The sequence below is a fragment of the Oryzias latipes genome, chromosome 6 (genome assembly GCF_002234675.1).
Source record: "Oryzias latipes chromosome 6, ASM223467v1".
Classification (NCBI taxonomy): domain Eukaryota; kingdom Metazoa; phylum Chordata; class Actinopteri; order Beloniformes; family Adrianichthyidae; genus Oryzias; species Oryzias latipes.
In genome coordinates, this window is record NC_019864.2 from 20859039 (window position 1) to 20878307 (window position 19269).

Consider the following 19269-nt stretch of genomic DNA (forward strand, 5'->3'; position numbering starts at 1 on the left):
TACTGGCCCTGTGGGCCAGTGCAAATTTCTGGGCTATGTCAACCCCTGCATGCCACAAGGCAGTTACTGGAAAGAAGGATGTTAGCAACTGCAGTGCTGAGGAGACGTCCAGTATGAAGGTAGGCTGCTAAGTGTTTATGACATATAAATTGTCTGGTAAACCATGAGAAGCAATGGATATCACGTTAAAAGTTGTTTTAATGAGCCTGCATTCATCTGACCACATTTCAATGAGTTGCTGTGTCCCATTGTTGTGGTGTTATGGCATTATTTTAAGAGAATTATGTTAAGAAACCTAAAGAATCTAAGGGGGGAACCGAAGCTCAGTACGATTGGAAACGAATCACTTCCAAAGATGGTCCGGGTCCCGGACTAGGGTCCGCTTTGCTGTATTCAGACTGAATTTTTGTTCCAGAATATCGGGGAAAAAGAACTCTGGTTCACTTTAAGCGGACCAAATGGGTTCAGTCTGAATACACCCTAAGATATTCACATTTTTTGTGTCAAAAGGTAAAATACTTTATATTTATAAATACAGGCTACTGGATTTACTACGTGCCATACTAAAGGAATTGCTGTTATTTGATGCAACCTATAGTTTTATCTTTGAAAGGCTGTTGTTTTTTATGACGTGAAATCCCCCAAAGAAAAAACAACAACAAAAAAACTGCTATTTTAGGCTTTCATGTTTTTTCTATAATGGCATATGTTGTAAAGTAAAACTATGGAACGTATAGAAAAAAAAGTTTTGCTGAGTTCATAGAGTTCATAAAGTGAAAGAGTAATAGTCTGCATGGTAGATCATTTTTCCAAGACTTCAGCAAGGAGAAAGTTTGGGATCAATAGCAGGTACAACAGTGCCATGCACTGCGATGCAATCCATAGCTCCGTGTTGCATGTGATTAGGGCTTGCATGGCGCTGCTATCAGTATTGAATATCATATATGCGCTGAACCTAGCAGAACTGTATACTTCCAGCCGCCTCTGTGTGATCCATATGAGATAGAGCTGTAACTGCATGTGTGTTTAACACGTTAAAAGTGGCGAGATGACACTAGATCCAAGGTTCACAGGGTCAAGTAGAGTCAAACCGGGTAGATGATTGGCTGATCAGGTCTGAGCATAATGACTAATCAATGTTTGAATGCATTAGCCTAATCTAATGGGCCAGGTGGGATAGGACAACGCTAGATGCATGGAACACATGATTGAGCACAACATGCAACAGCAAAGCGATCAATAGCACATGGAGTGGTCTAACCCCCACGAGGAGTTGGGGGGGGGGGGGTCCCCCATTTCTGGAACAACCTGCTTCATAGGAATTTAGGACACACACTGAGGCTTTGTGTGTCTGTGTGTGAACCTGTTTTATTCGGTCAAATGGAGAAAAAAAGAAAGGAACCAAGATGTTTTGTCTGATCATCAAGAATAAGAAGAAATCAAACCTTTTCTTTCTTTCATTTATGTTTCACCTCAAACAAACAGATGGATGTTTTTTTTTTTAAAGACAAATGAAAACTGAAAAACTGAAAGAAAATTCATGACAGAGAAGATAATAATGAATCAATAAGTTTGTATGATTAAAAAAGGAAGATTTGAACGATTATTTAATGTTTTAAAGCGTTACTTAAACACAGTTCAGCTCAGAAGGAGAGCAGACATGGGGTAAAGTGCCAGAAGAAAAGGAAAGATGCCAAGTTAAGGGACAAGAGTCAGTCAGAGCAGAGGACAGGCTTGGGTCAATACTGAAACAAATACTTGCTGACACAGCACCACACACACACACACACGCAAACACACATACACAAATACACTAAAAACATTTATGAGGCGCTTAAAGAATGTTGAAATTCAAAAGTAAATAAAAATGTAAAGGTTTAAAATTCTTTTAAAGCCACATATTTATTCAGACATTGGGAAATTGTTTGACATAATTGTTTGAGATCATTGAAAGTTTCAAATAAAGACACAAAATATGTAGACATCAGTGAGGCTGGTTTAGATTACTTAAGAGATTGAAGGATTATCTGGATCCGACCAAAAAAACAAACAAGAGACACCAAGAACACAAATTAATGCACACAACAAAGCAAAAAAAAAGCAGTGTGGTAGAAATTCAAAAAGTTCAAAATAACATGAACCGACTCCTTATTTTAGAATATATTGTAGCAATGTAAGCATCATGCAGCATATGTATTTTAATGGTATACAGTGGGGTAAAAAATATTTAGTCAGCCTCCAATTGTGAAAGTTCGAGAGAGACCTTTAAAGACAGCAGTCATTATAGGACAACATTTTCTGTAAGTCTTCACAGGGTTTTCCCAAATTGTTGCTGGTATTTCGGCCCATTCCTTCATGCAGATCTCCTCTACATCAGGGATGTTTTGGGGCTGTTACTGGGCAACACAGACTTTAAAATCCCTCCAAAGATGTTCTATGGGATTGAGATCTGGAGACTGGCTAGGCCACTCCAGGACCTTGAAATGCTTCTTAGGAAGCCACTTTTTCGTCACTCGGGCAGTGTGTTTGGGATTGTTGTCATGCTAAAAGACCCAGCTGCATTTTATCTTCAATGTCCTTGCTGATGGAAGGAGGTTTTACTCAAAGTCCGACGATATATGACCCTATTCATTCTTTCCTCTATACAGGAAGGAAAGAATGAACTAAACCAAACGCTAAACCATAGCCTTTTTATATGTTTATTTATTAAGATAAATTTCTTTTAGTTAGGAGGAAAACAGAATATTTGATTGATTTTGTTTTGATAAACTTATTTGGATTGGCAGCAGAATAGACTGCCTAGACTCTAGTCAACTCTGGACAAACATTCCACTTTAGTAAAAGAAATTCGACCAACAGATTGAAAAATCTCACTGTAACCAAGAGTTTTGTTTAGATTCACATTTGTTGAACACTGATTACACATTCAGCTTAATTTAACTTTTAATTTTAAATTAATCAAAGCAATTTAATTCATTTTGATGTTATTCTTTAAAGAGATTGCCTCCAAAACATGTTGTTTATCACTTTAAAAGTCAATTAATGTAGTTTCACGAAAAAAAAATATTTTCCTAAATTTAACCTTATATCTGGTGCATTACAGAATTATTTACTTTTCCAATTGTTAAAGCAATTACAACTTTATCTTTAGAATCGTATATCCACACTAAGAGTTAGAATATATGTATGGGAGAGGTTCATAATGAAATCTGTCTTGTACGGCCCCTTCTAACTAAGGCCAGAATTGGAGCCAGTCATGGTTTATTTCATGTTTATTTGAAATCAAACCCCTGTCTTCCAGATGTTTGTGTAGTTGTTAAGCTGTCCAAACAACATTAACTTCAGAGCATTCATAAAAATAATATCTGTTGTTTGAAAAATCCGGATGAAATCAAATACAGCAAAAGTCTGTACAATGCAAGTTTTAAAATAACTAAAAATACATTTTTAAATAACAGCTTTGTCTCTTAACAGTTTTTTTCTAGGAGTTGTAATGTCTTTTAAGGGCTTGCTCAAAGATTTTTTACGTATTGTGTGCTGTTGATTATTTTGCTGTGTGTTTAAGTTGCACACATGCCCTTATTTTATGTGTGTGTGTGCAAACTGGTGGTAAAAAGAGAGGTCTGTGATAGAAGCCTCTCCATCTTTGAAATGAATTAGCAAGCGCTGCCTTATTGAGTGAGGCTCAGCGTTTAAGTGAAACTGATGAGAGATGTGTGCGCGGCGACGACTGGCCTATAAGTATGTGGCTGAGGTCACAGGTTAATCCCTATTGATTCACTCCGTTGGTATATTGCCGCATGAAAAGACAAGAGAGGAGAAGCCTGAAAACAAATCCCACTTGGGGAAAAAAAAACCTTCATATTCATGAAATGATGAATAAATGAGAACAGGAATAGAAAAAGAAAACATTGTTTCATCTCTGAATGAGAATTTAGGCCATTTCCTTAGACTGCAGATTATGACACTATAAGCATCAAAGTCAAATATGATTATTGGCCTCATTTACCAATGTTCGGGTTGTAAAAAGTGGCAATTTTAGGAACATCTGTTACTTATGGTGACAAATCTTAAAGCCACCAACCTCTAAATGCTTTTTGCAACAACCTCAACTGCCCCCCCCCCATCCCCAGACCAGCATGTTTGAGGAAAGAAGCCAAATAATACCTGAGCCAAGCTGTATTTATAAACAACCTCCTCACAATCTCATCCCACAGGAGGACAGGTGAAATATTACATTAATATGAATAACTATTAATAATACCTCCCCTCTCCCCCCCAACTCTTGCCCCATCACTCCTTCTCTCTCCATCTCTATCCCTCTCCCTGGCTCTGTCTCTCCGCCTCTAATCCTATCATGCGGGCAATAAGTGTATGCACCATGAGCACATTTAATTTCTGCGGTTGGTTTTCAGCGAGCCCAGAGGTGAGCCTTAATAAGGATCAATGGCACTTTATCTGGGACAGCACCCACTTCACAGCATGCAAATTACACAGCAACCCTTAAAAAAAGAAATGGATTTAATTAAAAAATGTAGAACCACGGGCTCTGGAAATTCAATTAAAGGATTTATGCAAAGGTTGGCTAGCTTTTTGTGTTGCAGTTCCTGCTTATATAATGAGCTTTTCATATTAAAAATCAATAGGTAATCTGGGCTGGGGGATCGGCTGCTTATGTACATTTTTTAAATCAATTTGAAAAATAGTCCATCAGCTCTGTGTCACAACAAAGAGGGGAGGGAGTGTTGTGTGTGCATATGTGTGTGTCAATTTGTAAGGGTCAGTGGTAAAAAAAAAAAAAACAAAAAAGGAAAATTGAAATAACAGTGCTTATGGACTGGTGAGAGCGGGGCAATAGGTTATACATTTCTTTTCTCTGAGGGTTACAGTAGAAAAGCTCCAAAGCTCTAAAGGTAAGAAGGACAGAGGCTGAAGGAGGCGATGTGGAAAAGTAAAGGGTAAGTGGGTACGGATGTCTCCCTGGCCAAGTCAGTTTCTAGCTCTTTGGCCTGTTCTGATCTCTTCTATTAGAGTGGGAGTCCCCTGGCAATGAGGGGCTAGCTGGTTCTGACCTGTGGCTCAGGGGTAATTTACCCCAACCCCGATTCAGACTCTGCTCAGAATCAGAGAAAACCGAGCTCGAGAACATCCTAATGGCCTCCCTGAGGTGTCTGCAGCTGAAGGAGCAGATGGGTTCAGCCTTTAAGTGATGTTTCTTCCTGACAAATCTTGGGCTGTGACAGAGAGGCACTTTTTTAAGGATTCACAGAGACTACATTCCAAGAACAAGTGGCTGCTTCCAATGAACATTTCTAGTTTTTCCTCCCCAACATCAAACTCCTCCACGCCCACATCACACTTACATCATGTAACTGAGCGCCAGCTCAACGGGTGAATGACTGACTGCATACAGTAGCAGACTGTCAGCTTTTGATTGGTTCTGTATTGATCCAGACATGCTTTCCATCACATCAACTCATCCACAATAAACCATTTACACAGTTTCCCTGTGCAATGGACCACATAAGCAGGCCTCGGGCCATCTTTGCTCACCCACTCCTTAAGCGTGTGAGCCTAAACCTGTGTGCTTTCTTAATGAAATGGTATCTCCGTGGACAATAATTTCAGTAACAGGATTGGGCAGGAACACACAAGTCAATATGGCCAAATGGGATTGTATGATTTTATCCATCCCCACACTGGAACATCTTTTTTCCCCCACTACATCTTTATCTTGTGCTGCTGCACAGCAGGAAATGCCTGTGGGGAACGTTCTACACCATTTATCTTGTTCTGGAAAAATAATCTAGAACATGGACTCTGAAGGAAAATCTGCAAGACATCAGAGAAGTTCCCATTAAGCATGCACATTTCATATCATGATTTGTAATAATATGTTTCTATACAACTAAAGAGGGATTTGTTCTATGCCATTCCATTCAGGCTGGACCTGACCCCTCTCCTGTAACTCCTAATCATCAAAAAGGACTCTATTACAGCGACCTGGCAGCTCATCTAACCCTACAGAGGAAAGGGGGGGGGAATTGGGACCTCTGCTCCCCTGTCTTTCCACATGGCTGAGCAACACTCACACATGCACACAGGTGTGAAGCAGAGCCTCTGGATTACACCAGACAGAAGATAGAGCGACTGACCTTATGTCTGTCTGGAAGAGAGAAACTGATCCTGAAGTTGGAGCGACTGCTGTGCCTCACTGTACGTCTGTTAAACAGCATGGTAATGCTGATGTCTTTTTTGCAGAAGCTGTCTCGGGGTTTAACCCCTCAGGTGCAGAGCTGAGCTCCTGATAACAGCAGGAAAGCCTGAGCAGAGGAGGCTCTGGTGGTCCCCCATCTCCTGCGTGAACCCTCTGTTTTTCTAAAGCAGGCATGTCTGCTGGTGCCTGGTCAAAAGTTCAGCCTGTGCATATGTAAAAAGGTGGCTGGGTGCCCGGGGCAGGATCCTGGGTGCAATAATCACGCTAAAACACAAGGAAGCATGGGACGAGGCGAGAGCGCGGATGAAACCTGCCCTTCGGGAAGCAAAGGTGTCTTGATTGGGCAAGCGGAGCTTCTCAGGCATGTGCCTGCAGCACGTCACTGCTCTCTGTCTCTGCACAAATGCAGCACTGGAGCCAGTGCCTGGACCGATCTCCAATCCACTCGGCACTGTCTGTGCCTATAGTTAAGGTATAGATCTGATGAGTATAGGCTGGGGCCAGCTGCTCGGAGCCTGAGGGTACGCTGATCTTGAGGGAGCAATCAGTCAGTCAACAAAATGTCAGAGGGTCAGCAATCCGCCATAACAGTATGGTGACGACTTGACAAAGGTTATTGCTAAACTAATAACAGCAACAGTCAGAAATGTATTAATGTGCTACGTAAAGTTCACACTTTTGGTTCAAAGTGTTCAGAATATGTGAGATCGGAAAAAATCTCACAAGGCACAATTAAATAAACTATCACGGATCAGAAGAAATAAAAAGATGACAGTTAAAATAACACTCTGATCATATTTTTCTGTATTGTAAAAGCGTTCCAGGTGGTTTAATTACCATTATGCAGTTTTTAGCCAAAAAAACTAAAGAAAAATGTCTCTTTTTCTACGACATAGTTTCTGCAGAGCAGCAGTAGTTCATCAGAAATTCACCTCTGAGTTGTGGGCGGGACCATTGGCACGGGGTAAGCCCACCCCTACTTCCCATCATCCATCTAATTACCAAGCTCCTGCTAACTTACAGCCTTTCACACCCCCAACCTAACCACAATGTCGTGCAATATTTAAGCAATACAGTTTGGAGACGGATGCCAGCTAGGACGAGTAAAAGGAAGATGTACATGGATCTATTCATCTACAAGTTGATGCATCAGAACGGAGCAGAGCAGGGATCCTGTGGCTTACAGTTGTAGCTTCTACATCACACCTACAAGCTTTTCCCAACAGCATTTTTTTGTCTGCTCCTGATTTACAATGATTTGAATATAAAAATATTCAGAAATGCATTGAGTTTATCCATTCATCTTCATCCGTTTGTCCCTTTCGGGGTCATGGGGCCATGGGCGAAGGCAGGGGACACCCTGGACAGGTCGCCAGTCTGTCGCAGGGTCACACATATCACACACCCATTCACATCTATGGACAATTTAAACTGACCTATTAACCTATGAAGCATGTTTTTAGACGGTGGAAGGAAGCTGGAGTCCCCGGAGAAAACCCATGGATACACGGGGAGAACATGCAAACTCCACACAGAAAGGTCCTCCATTGTTGTTGTTTTGGTTCAGGTCCCCCAGCCGGGACTTGAACCAGGGGCCTTCGTGCTGTGAGGCAGCCAGCGTTGAGTTTAATTTTCTTTATGTACTGTATCCATCACAAGAAAAATGGCACAAGAACATGTATAAAAATCTTTTTTTTTAAATTAATTTTCATTGGAGTTTGTCTTTGACTTGTTTTTCAAAACTGTAAAAACTGCTCTTTTTCTTCCTCTTAGGGATAGATGCAAGTCAGATTATTTAAAGCTGATTATTATGGCAAAGGACACAGGGAAAACTCCCACTCTAAACATGCTGGTTTAAATAAAAATATCTATATATCAGGAGTTAAAGGCCTGCATGAACAATCTCTGATAAGTAGATCAAGGCACAGGGAGGGGAACAGGATGGTAGTGAGAGATAGTTTGGTTGATTAAAATGTCATGGCTCTTTATAGATGTCTCTCTCAACTCAGCAAAATGCAATCAGCTCTGCACATCGGAAGCAGTGCTCCCCACAAATGGAGAAGTTTCTTTCTCTTAAAAATCCACACTAAAGACATAAGCAAAACTGAGTTGCTGGTAATAAAATATGGCTGCATTATAAAAGATAGAATGAAGATCTGATTAAAAACAGGAGCGTGAAATCTGATTAATGAAGGAGGGAAGCAGCGACTGGCCAACATGACCTGACACCATGTTTTATCAACTTTAACGCAATCATCAGATTAAAGATTTAAGACCACTCTAACTGTTTCTCCAGTTAATCTTTGCATGTCGGTTTCTTCATGTGCCTGCCTGTGCAGAGAAACTGTATATCACCTCACCTTTGCTCCTATAAATCAAACCTGTGTTTTAAATGAGAGGCTGGTTATTTGTGAAAGAACACACATGGGGGCTTTGTGATTGTTTTTTGGAGTCGACATTCTGCTTATGTTTGCATCCCAGAACAATCTCTATGGATCCTGCCAGCGTGCGCAGGCAATTAAAGCGATAGCATCTTCATATCCCTGCAACCAATAACTGAAATAATATCACTGTTTTATTAAACCCTTAATGTGGGGGCAGAAGGAGAGGGATTTTAAGGAGGATACACTTCCAGGGGTCTTATCAAGCTCCGATTTAAACGAGAGCAAATGTTCAGCTTAAGGGTGTGTCTGTGTATCTGTGCATGTGAGGCTGTGTGTGGCCTTTATCAGACATGAGTTTTAGCTAATCGCTGTGTCAGCACTCCAAAATTTAATTACTAGCACTACCTTTGTCCTTTAATATTTACTAACATCCACACTTCGTTTAATTAAGGACATGGAGAGAACATGTTTCCCCACTCGAATTAGAAAAGACTTATGCTAATTGCACTCATGTGCGAAGACCTAAAATATTAGCACTCCTCATTTTAGAGACAAAGAGAGCTCAAAACTTCCCGTCCAATCCTGGTGACCTAAAAAGAACACAGAGAAGACTGAGAAAAATGTCAAACTAAAAGGGGGAAGTACAGAACACATAAAGAAATGACTGGTGGGGCTTTTTGCTCTGAGGTGAAGCTCTTCTCATCTCTTATTCCCACATCTTCACTTAAGCCGCACCACGCTGCCTTCCAACACGCAACTTTTCCAGTGCAATCACAAATACAATGAGAATACCAAATGGAAAGGAGCAATAAGTAAACGAAAGCATGCATTAGATAATACAAGAATCCTGTTTATATCATTGACGAAATGCACACAGCACAGAGCAAACTGAGATAAATCACAGAGCTGGACCTTATCAATCATATCTAAAGAGAGTCAAGGTTTGACCGCGGAGACCTTGCATCCTATTCCATCTTGTCCAGTGACGTTCAGCGAAAGCTTCAGTAGTTTTAGCAGAAGAGCATCAACATCCTCTAAATCAGAGGTTATACCAGACTAGACGGGCTTTCCAATGATTTCATGCAAGGTTTGAGGTCCCACTCCAATCATCTTTTGATCTATTCTAAAAGTGTTCCTTGTGGTCTTTTAATTATGATTATGCTGTTTTAAGGCAGAATAAAAAAACCTGTGTTGTTTTCTAGGACATAGTTTCTGCAGAGCGGCAGTAGTTCATTAGAAATACACCTCTCAGTTGTGGACGGGACTGTTGCTGCAGAGTAAGCCTGCCCCCACGTCCCATCATCCATCTGTTTACACGCTTTGCTGCTAGCTTAGAGACCCTCACAACCCCAAACTAACATTACTGGTGCAACAAAAATAGTGACCAATATTGTAGCAATTTTCCGCTTAAATTTCATTAAATATTGTCCTCTGTCATGAGAAAAATGCCACAAGAACATGTTAAAAAATATCTTTCATTGGAGTGGGTCTTTAAAGAAGTAAGTGTTTACATGTGCATGCTTAGTGTTCGAAATACTTCACTGCATTATTCAGAGGGGTCTGTTCAAAGCGGTTGACCTAACACTGACCCTGCTGGAAAGACATAGAAAATGTAGCTAATACACACACGTTGTTTATTCGTTGCAGGTCATGCGATTAACAGAGGAAAGGAGCAACTGCTTTGCACTTCACACATTTTCTCACACCATGCAGCTGCATGGCTCTAAGCTCCGCCAGCTCTAATCAGTTTGGGGCCAAGAAGAAAGTAAAGCTAATATGATGTAATTTCATGTCCAAAACGATGCAGTGCGTTGTCATCGCCCACAATATGAAGCTACTTTATCTCCTGCAACACTTCCAACTCCTCCTTCTACAGGGAATGACCCCACCAGGAGCTTTTGACCAAAAAAAAAAGAAAACCCACAGCACCTTGGAACATGAAGGCACAGCGAGTCCAATAACCATCATGGTTGAAGGTCAATTTTCTGAGAGGATCTAGTTTTATTGCTGCTTCTAAATTAAACTTACAACAGGTCCCTTGGGCCTGAAAACTGCCATCCTCCCTTTGTTTGGCTCAAAAACAGCATCTGAGGACATAAACTGTTTAATGTATCATCTCCGACTTTTAAAAATAAGACTCTGTAAACTACCAGTAAATATAAAGTTCAATGTTTCTTAGACAAGCATGTTCTAAAAAATATCCTTGACAAAAGAATTACTTTGTGCAGAACCTCGATTGTTTTCACAGTAACCTTTTAGTTTTGGTTTTCAAAAAAAACCATCTGAGGGGAGCAGAAAGATCAAACAAACAGCGACAAAAGGAAGAGGGAAACGAACCACGAAATATCTCCATCTATGAGAGCCAGACTCTCTATACACACACTCCAGATCTCCCTATCTTAATCCTTTTCCTGTATTTTCTCGTAAGAATGTGCCAAGACAAACACCAGCTGAGTTAGAGATGTGCTACAGAACTTAATGCACTGACATTGTGAAAAAAGATTTATGTATTTTGTTGAGACTTTGTCACCAAATGCTGTTTGTGAGGTGTGTTGTTCATCCTTACCATAGATTTGGTGAATGGTCTGGCCAGCGTGAAGAGGAAGGTCATGAGCCACCAGCTCCTGTGAATGGAGGTGTACATCATGTTCCCAGGATGCACTGCATTGGAGGTCACACCCCGTGGCGAAAGGCGTCGGTGGAGCTCGTTGCTGAAGAGGATGTTGCAGAGTTTGGCACGGTTGTAAGCCAGCATGGACCAGTATTCTTTCCTGGGGGGGGACAGCAGGGCCAAGTCCACCTTGCCACTTGAGTCTAAGAGGTCTGTGAACCTGGAAGAAAGTCCACCGCTGCGATGGTGAGAAAGCAGGAAGGATTGCAGACAGCAGATTGTGTTGCATTCTGCATGCAAATCAAAGGCATGACATGATGTTCTTAAATTGCCTGCGACAAAGCCGTTAAACTCCAGATGTTGGACAAGGCCTCTCAAACACTGTGCTAGTTGCTGAACTATTATGTATACAGACAACAGACCCAGAAAACCCAACATGTGAGTGTGTGTGTATATGTGTGTTGCATAAAGGAAGAAAAAAAAAAGATTGGCTCCAAACCAGCGGGAAAACATTCTACATATTAATCCACTCATTAGAAAACAACCAATCAAAATGTCACCTGCTTTCCTTGTTGTGATTTTACAAGCTCGCCGCCTCTGCTTTACTGTCGCCTCCTGCAACATCCTTGCTTGGCTATATTACAACATCTGCAGGCTTTTCATTTCATGTGCTGTAACTTCATAAGTACTTTAAGCAAGCAGAGGTTGATAAATCAAATGCATGAACACCCAAAGTATTTGTTAGTTATTTACACCATGGAAGTTGTATCTAGTTAAAAGTTAATGAGATTCAGCAGCGCAACTGCAGATGCATGAAAAAATTATAGAGATTAAGCCAACAAGCAAACATATAGTGTGTTCATAAAATGAGTTCCAGTTTAAAGGAATTAGGTGTAATTTCATTTAGGGTATCATCTTCTCTTTTTGAGCCCGATCTGATTCACTACAAGGTAAAGTCAATGTGCATTAAGCCCCTATGGTGGGAGCTGATAAAGTGTCCAGTTATTACTCGCATGTCCATCCTTCCCATCCTTTGCAGGTCAGTGCTTCACCAGCCGACAGGCAGCTTAAAGGATACAATATGCCACCAGTTCAGGGGTCACACGCCACTTGCAAGTGGCAACTAAGTGAATAACTGGAAAATCAGTGGTAAATAACACAAACAAAAAAAGGGGAGGAAACTTCAGAAGATGCAATATAGGTGTGGAATGAGGTGCAGAAAACGGAAGATGTAATACAAGATATCCTATTTGCTCCTTGGCCCTTTAGTTGGTCGGTTCCTGGTGCTCTTTGGTACTATTTTAGCTATTTTTGATGCAGGTTAAGCCACTGCTAAATCTGAAGCAGAGGAGGATTTGTGATATGGTGGCAGGAGAAGATAGACAGCAGGTCAGGGGTGCAACTGAGCATTCTCAGCTTTCGAAGGATACCCCATTTTTCTTGCATTAGACAGTTTTGCACTATCAAAACCTGCCTTGCACAAGTCAATACTCAGGGCCTGATGTCAACGCTGCCTTTATGACAGCTTTTCCTGCAATCCCAAGCTTTTATTTTACTCTATGGTGCCAAGTTTACCAGTGGAAATATATATGCAACTCATACAACAGTTGATCTGCTAGGACAACTGTGAAGGCTCTCCAAGTCTCAGGACTCTCTTGAAAGCTCCAATCAATCACAGCAAGGCCATCTGACTGACTGAAGCCAGGATCAATGTTGCACATAGACAGGATGTGAAACTCATGGCTCAGGCTGAGGTTCACAGATCATTCCAAGACATCCTGCTTGTCGACCACATGGTTAAAAAAAACACAGCATCCGGAAAATAGCTTAGTAAAAAGACAGATTTTAAGAACAATAGATGAAGGGGGGAAAGGGTTGAGTCAGGAGGTCAAACAAGAAAGAAGCGGATACTTGATCAAAGTAAATTTTAGCTGATAAGTCCATCCATCAAGCTGATGATACGTTTGATTCATAGTGATAGCATGGCGAAGGAAATGAGTTTCAGTGAGTGAGGCTGTCATGTTTGGCAATACACAGCAAGTCTTCTATCTGTCAATTCATCCTGAAAACCAGCCAGTGTAGCGACTGGAACAGCAAGTGTTGAAGTTGAAAGGCTGGAGAATTGACAGGGTAGTTTTGGGAGATTACTGCTAGTGGTGCCTCCAGAACAGTTTATAGCAGGGGGAGGAAGGGGAGGCAAGAGAGTCTGGTACACCAAACTGTCCTTTCTTTGGTAACTCTGATTAATTTTAGTTTGATGACTGTGCAAACAATGCAAAAAACTGAACCCAAAGAAAGTACAAAGACCTTTATTTCAAGAAAAAAACGTTTGGTTTTCTGTCGAAGCAAGAAAGTTGAAGAAAGTTTCTCATTAGTAAAAAAAAAAAACACGTCTTAGTGACAAAAATGTTTTCCTTAAAATAAGAATTCTTGGTAAGACCATTCTTCTCACGCCATTGGCGCTTTTTTTTTTTTTTTTTTTTGCTTATTTAAAGAAAATCTGACAATGAGGTAAGAATTTTTGACTTTTCTTTTACAGGGAGCACAACCTTTTACAGAAAAAATCTTTACCCAAAATCCGAAAAACTCGATCAGTAATGTAAACACAGCTCAGATGACTTATTTTATTTAAGGTGTTTCTTCTATTTCCTAACAATCCGTTCAGAAAAGCCAAATTAAAAAAATTATAGAAATTAAGATAATAAACTATTACAATTATTAAGCCCAGTCCTTCCAAATGAACATTCTAAAGTCAGAAATTAAAATCACTCTAAATTCAACAATTTAATTCTTCTGTTGCTTAAATGCTTTAGGATATATTTAAACAAAAATGGAATCTAAAGACCTAAAATAAAAGATTATAGTCAGACAAAGCCAGTTGAGATATGCGTTGAGATTTTCTTATTGATTAAAATTTACAAAATCAAATCTGTTTTTAATTAATTCCTCATAAGGTTTTTAAGACGTATGCTTATTTTTTCTCTCCATAAATGAATAACTCTTTCTCGTTCTTCTACAGTTTCTGGATACACTAAATAGATTTTTTATCCCCTACAGGTGAAAATCAAAATAGTCATTTCCAATTAATCCAGACTTATACTCAGATAAAAGTAGTGGGGGGCATTTAAAAGTTATTTTTTGTAATTTGGCCTATTGATTAAATCCTATAACAATAACTTATCTATTGGGCTTTGTTAAATGTATTGTATAAAAACGATGTTTATTGATCACTTAAACAAATTGATCATGATCCATTAAAGGACGGAGGAGTTCTCTGGAGGGAGAACTGATGTTTTAGGGGTGGTGCTACGGTTCCCTACATAAGGTCTGGGAACTTTATTATGTCTTTATTCAAGCAAATTCTGAAAGAGGAACAATTCCTATTATGGAAATATGTTTACAGTTCGAGGATTCAAAATAATCAAATTTCGCTGGTCTTAACATAATAATGACTCACCTGTTGTGTCGTTACAAGTGGTTTCATATAATAATGAATAGTGAATTTTTTTTTTTTAAAGGTAAGCTGTTATGCGCTTAAAAAGTAACAGGGGCAGAATTCTTGCTTTTTTGTGGGAGCTACATTTTGATTTTCTGCACCATTATATTAAACAACATCCTTTAAAGGTCCAACAACACTTGAACTGTCTCTAACAGTTCAAGTGCACCTATGATGAACATTACGGACTCTCTTATTGACTACAACATAGTTTTTTGTCCAACAAACTAGTATGTACATACAAGTTTAGTTTTATCTGCTGAATCTAACATTTTTGAGTCATTTTTACATTTTTATTGGATTTTTTGTTATCAAGTTTAAATAGGCTCATTTTTTTTTTTTTTTTTAACTTGTCCTGTCCAACAGCTAGGCAGACAGATGAGAGCTGAGGGCCTCTTGGGTTGGACATATTTTACTTTAACAAGAGGGGTTATTAATCTTCAGACAAACCAAAGGTATGTCTGAATAAACCCCTTTTATAATTGGGGCCAAACTTTATTAATTTCAAACATGTCTGAAAATCTTTGGTGTTGGACCGGACGGAAAAGGAAAGAGGGGAAGAAGAGAGAGGGACGTTAGAGAGAGGGGGGGTAGGGGGTGATAATAGGAGGGGAAGGGGGATAAGACCATGAAGCAGCATAAAGCAACAAGTTTACTGGTTGTTAATCATTATGGTAAGGTTTAAATGTAAAAAAAAAACAAAACAAAAAAAAAAAAAAAAGGGCGGAGCCTGTCCACACACACACTCAAATGTTATAAACACACCTGTTAGTTGCAAAAATGTCCACCTGTCGACATGTACACAAAACAGATAATGTTCACACGCATACTTATGCCTTAAAACCAACTAGTGTGAAATATTTCAGTCATTCAGTCTGTTGAGCTAACACCTGTGCTCAGGTGAGTGTTTATGTTCTTCTAAAATGGATGGTGGAACGTGAAAAGAAGGAGGGAGAGTGCCCAGCCATCCCCACCCCAAGACCCCCACCGCACCAGCAGCGGTAGCCGGAATCCCCCCAACGCCACACGGGAACCGGCAGGGAACAACCGCCGCCCGGGCGACCAAGCCCGCCACCCAGGCCAGGGCCAGCAGGGCCGCCGCAAGGCCCCCAGAGCCAGAGAGCAGGGAGGCACGGAGGGAAAGAGGGCGCCGCCCCAGCCCAACCAGGAGAGCAGCCCCCCCGCCGCGCCGGGAGAACCCAGCGCAGGGCCCCACCGGAGAAGGACGCCCACAGCCCCAGACGAGCACCCCACCACCACCAAGGAGTTCCGGGCATCCCCCCGCCCCAACCCCAGGTACGAGCCAGGACCCCCCAAGGGAGACCCACTCCGCACTCCAGGCAGCCATCCGCCCGGCCCACGGTTGGTCCAGGGAGGAGCGAGGCAGGGGCCCGCCGCCCCCGCCCAGGAGGGGGGAACCCCGGGGAAAAAAGAGGGCCCACAAGGGGTGTTGTAAATATGGCCCGACCAGGCTCGGCCACAGTTGGAAATTTGGCGGGGCCCAGCACTCAGGAGCAAGGACCAGAACCCACCCCCCAGGGACACGAACACCCCCGGCTCAGATGTAATGTGAACCCCCCCACCGCGCGGAGAGAGCACCGCCGGGCCCAGGAAGCCGGCACCCCGGGGACACAGCCGCCGTTGCAAAGGGGCCCGTACCCCCCACCAGGGAAGAGGCAGGGGACAGATGGTCCTAGGTCCCACCTTCCTTGCAAAATGTGTGTGCGTGTATGTGTGTTTGAGAGAGTGTGTGTGTGCATGTGTGTGTGTTTATGTTTGAATGTATATATTGAGGGGGGAGGGGTGTGTGTACTAAGGGGGGTGCGGTTAAAATTGGCGGGTAAATAAGCTCATTGTTTAAGATTAAAATGCTTTGTCATCTTTTCCATCAAATTTTCATTTACCTCCAGCTGGGTTTTTTGTCAAATAAATGATAAGGATAAGTCAAATATACATTTTTGTTTATAAAAAATCTTGGGGGCATCATTGAGAGAACAAATCCAACGTTAGGGCTTTAGATGGCGAACGGGGCTTTACATACGATGAACCGTCCTGCCCGGTGCAAGTGTCCTCACCTGTGAGACTCTGAAGAAACCACCACCACCCGGGCCGGGGCGGAGCGACGAAGGACCTCCTGCAAGCACTGCACCAGGAGGAAGTGACCCAGATGGCAGATCTGAAAAGTGGACTCCAGGCCGTCTTCTGTTAGGGTCCATGGCTGAGTGCAGACTGCTGCATTACACACAAGAATGTGCAGGGGCCTGTGCAGAGATCGTGGAGGACAAAAGAATTTTATTTTGAAATTTAAATATATATACATATATAAAAACAACAGGAACAAGTAAAAGCAACACAACGTTGTTTCAGAGTGGGTAGACCATAGAGCTCTTCATAGACAGAGCAACAGTAACCCTGGCATGATGCAGTTTTCTGGTGAGGCCTTTGCAAAGGTAGAGTAGATGCTGAATGCAGCTGGCTGGAGTCCAAGAGCAGAGCCACAATAAAAGCTAATCTCAAAACGTTTCACAGGTGGGTGGGCAGTGGAAACGGTGTCAATGCAGGCTCCAGCAGTTCAACCAAACCCACTGACTGAGAAATGCATAAGCATATCAAAGAAAACTCACACAGGGAATGATCAAACACCAAATAAGAGGCTTCTGTTTTCATAGAAACAGACATACATTGAATTTTCAATCGTTTAAATATTAAGTAGCTCTTCTTGCTCATAGAACAGAGAAAGGAGATCGCAGGATTGGTCAGGGCAGGAGATCCTTGTCGGTGACAGCAACGCTCCGGCGAGTTCAGAACCACAGTAACACAATCCAAACACACCCCACCAATTTTTAATTTCTTCCATTAGAATTAATTATGAGGCCGAAGGCAATTTGTGTACCCTGTGTTTAAGACTGCCTACTGGATTAATTAAAAACTGGATGCTGGAAAATTAATGTGTGAATTGTTATGCCTCTCTATAATGAGCCATCCCATACTATTACATAGCAGTGTACTGTATGATCACCTTCAGGCCTCTGAACACACAAGGTTCATTAAAGTGCACAAACCTAGGCTGGAGTCAACTTAAAGAGTGCCAACCTCAGCACATTTGCAGCACTCCAGCACTAAGATATTTAAATTGTCTTCCAAAATACTAGAAAGGTGAGGGAACTGGAAAAATGAAAAACACATATTTAAGTAGATGACCTCTCTAACCTGATAAAATAAAGATTCAAAAAATAGAAAAGTTGTGGGACTTAAAGTCCCACTCCAATCATCTTTTGATCTATTTTAGAAGCATTCCCAGTGGTCTTTTACCGGTAATTATGATTATGCCGGTTTTAGCCAAAATCAAAAGAACCTGTGATGTTTTCTAGAACATAGTTTCTGCAGGGCAGCGGTACCCCTTGAGAAATTTGAGTGGAACTGTCCATCATCCATCTTTTCACACTCTCTCGCTAGCTTACAGCCCCTCACAATCCCAAATCTAACCTAGATAACCTAAATATCTAGGCGAGATATCAGAGATAATATCAGATATAATATCAGAGCTATCAACTCGTACAGTTTTGAGCTTAATGCCAGCTTGGACGACAAACATGAAGATGGAGCAGGGAGCTTATTGCCTGCTGATCATACCACCTACATCACACCTAAAAGCTTTGTTCAACAGCATCTTTTCTGTCTGTTCCTCATTCACAACAATTGTTTTAAAGAGACACTCAGAAACACAATTTTAAGCTTAAATGTATTTAGATATATCCTCCTTGGGAGAAGAACTACACAAGAACATGTTAAAATCACAAAACAATTTTTATGGGAGTGGGTCTTTAAAAGTTTTGCTTTTTGTTGGCTCTGTATGTGCATGTGTTATGGAATGTGAGGTACACAATGAGACAAACTCAGCTCCTCACTGGGGGCCACACAGTCATAGTGAGCCCCTGATCTGAACTTTTTAACCTCTCACTGATGCTGTTATTTTACCCCAATTTTCATGTTAAATTATGTAAAAGCCAGAGGGGAGAGAAAACATGTCACTAAAATTATATCTCATAATATAAAATCAAAAAAATTCACACAATCAACTTTTTTTTTCTTCTTCAGCCCGGCAGAGAATTTTCCCCTCGCAGCTCGGACAGCCCTCTGGTGAGTCTGCTAGTAATGTAAAAGGCCTGTTAATTCAACTGCCCACCAGTTAATCCCCCTCTCATAAGCGCAGGTCTAATGAATGTCTTTAATAGGCCTATTGCAGCACACCACGGTCCCTCTCTCCACATTAAGACCTCACACAACACAGTTGCACTCTGCAATCTCAGCGCTGGTCAAACGAGGGTGTTAACTACCAAACGGGGAGACATCCGTTTATATATTTACTTTAAATAACCCCCGTGGGTATGACCCCTGACCTCTATGATAATGTGGGCCAGCAGGAAGAGATTGCCTGTGTGAGCTGGGCTCAGGCTGGTGGTCATTAACGCTGCACTTTATTGGAAAGCTGGAAACTGGCAGCACATGCGCTGCATAAATGTGGGAACACACCTGATTCATGATTTGGCCCAAAAGAGCA

General features: G+C 41.4%; 1 protein-coding gene across 1 annotated transcript in view; it reads right to left on the reverse strand.

Annotated features, from left to right (window-relative positions):
* Positions 1 to 19269, reverse strand: part of wwox (WW domain containing oxidoreductase) — a 161989-nt gene that overhangs the window by 95619 nt on the left and 47101 nt on the right. Inside the window, exons 7-8 of the mRNA XM_004070065.4 lie at positions 16784 to 16969; positions 11168 to 11432 (exon numbers count right to left, since the gene is read on the reverse strand). Of these exons, the coding sequence (XP_004070113.1) occupies positions 11168 to 11432; positions 16784 to 16969 (451 nt within the window). The remainder of the gene's footprint in view (positions 1 to 11167; positions 11433 to 16783; positions 16970 to 19269) is intronic.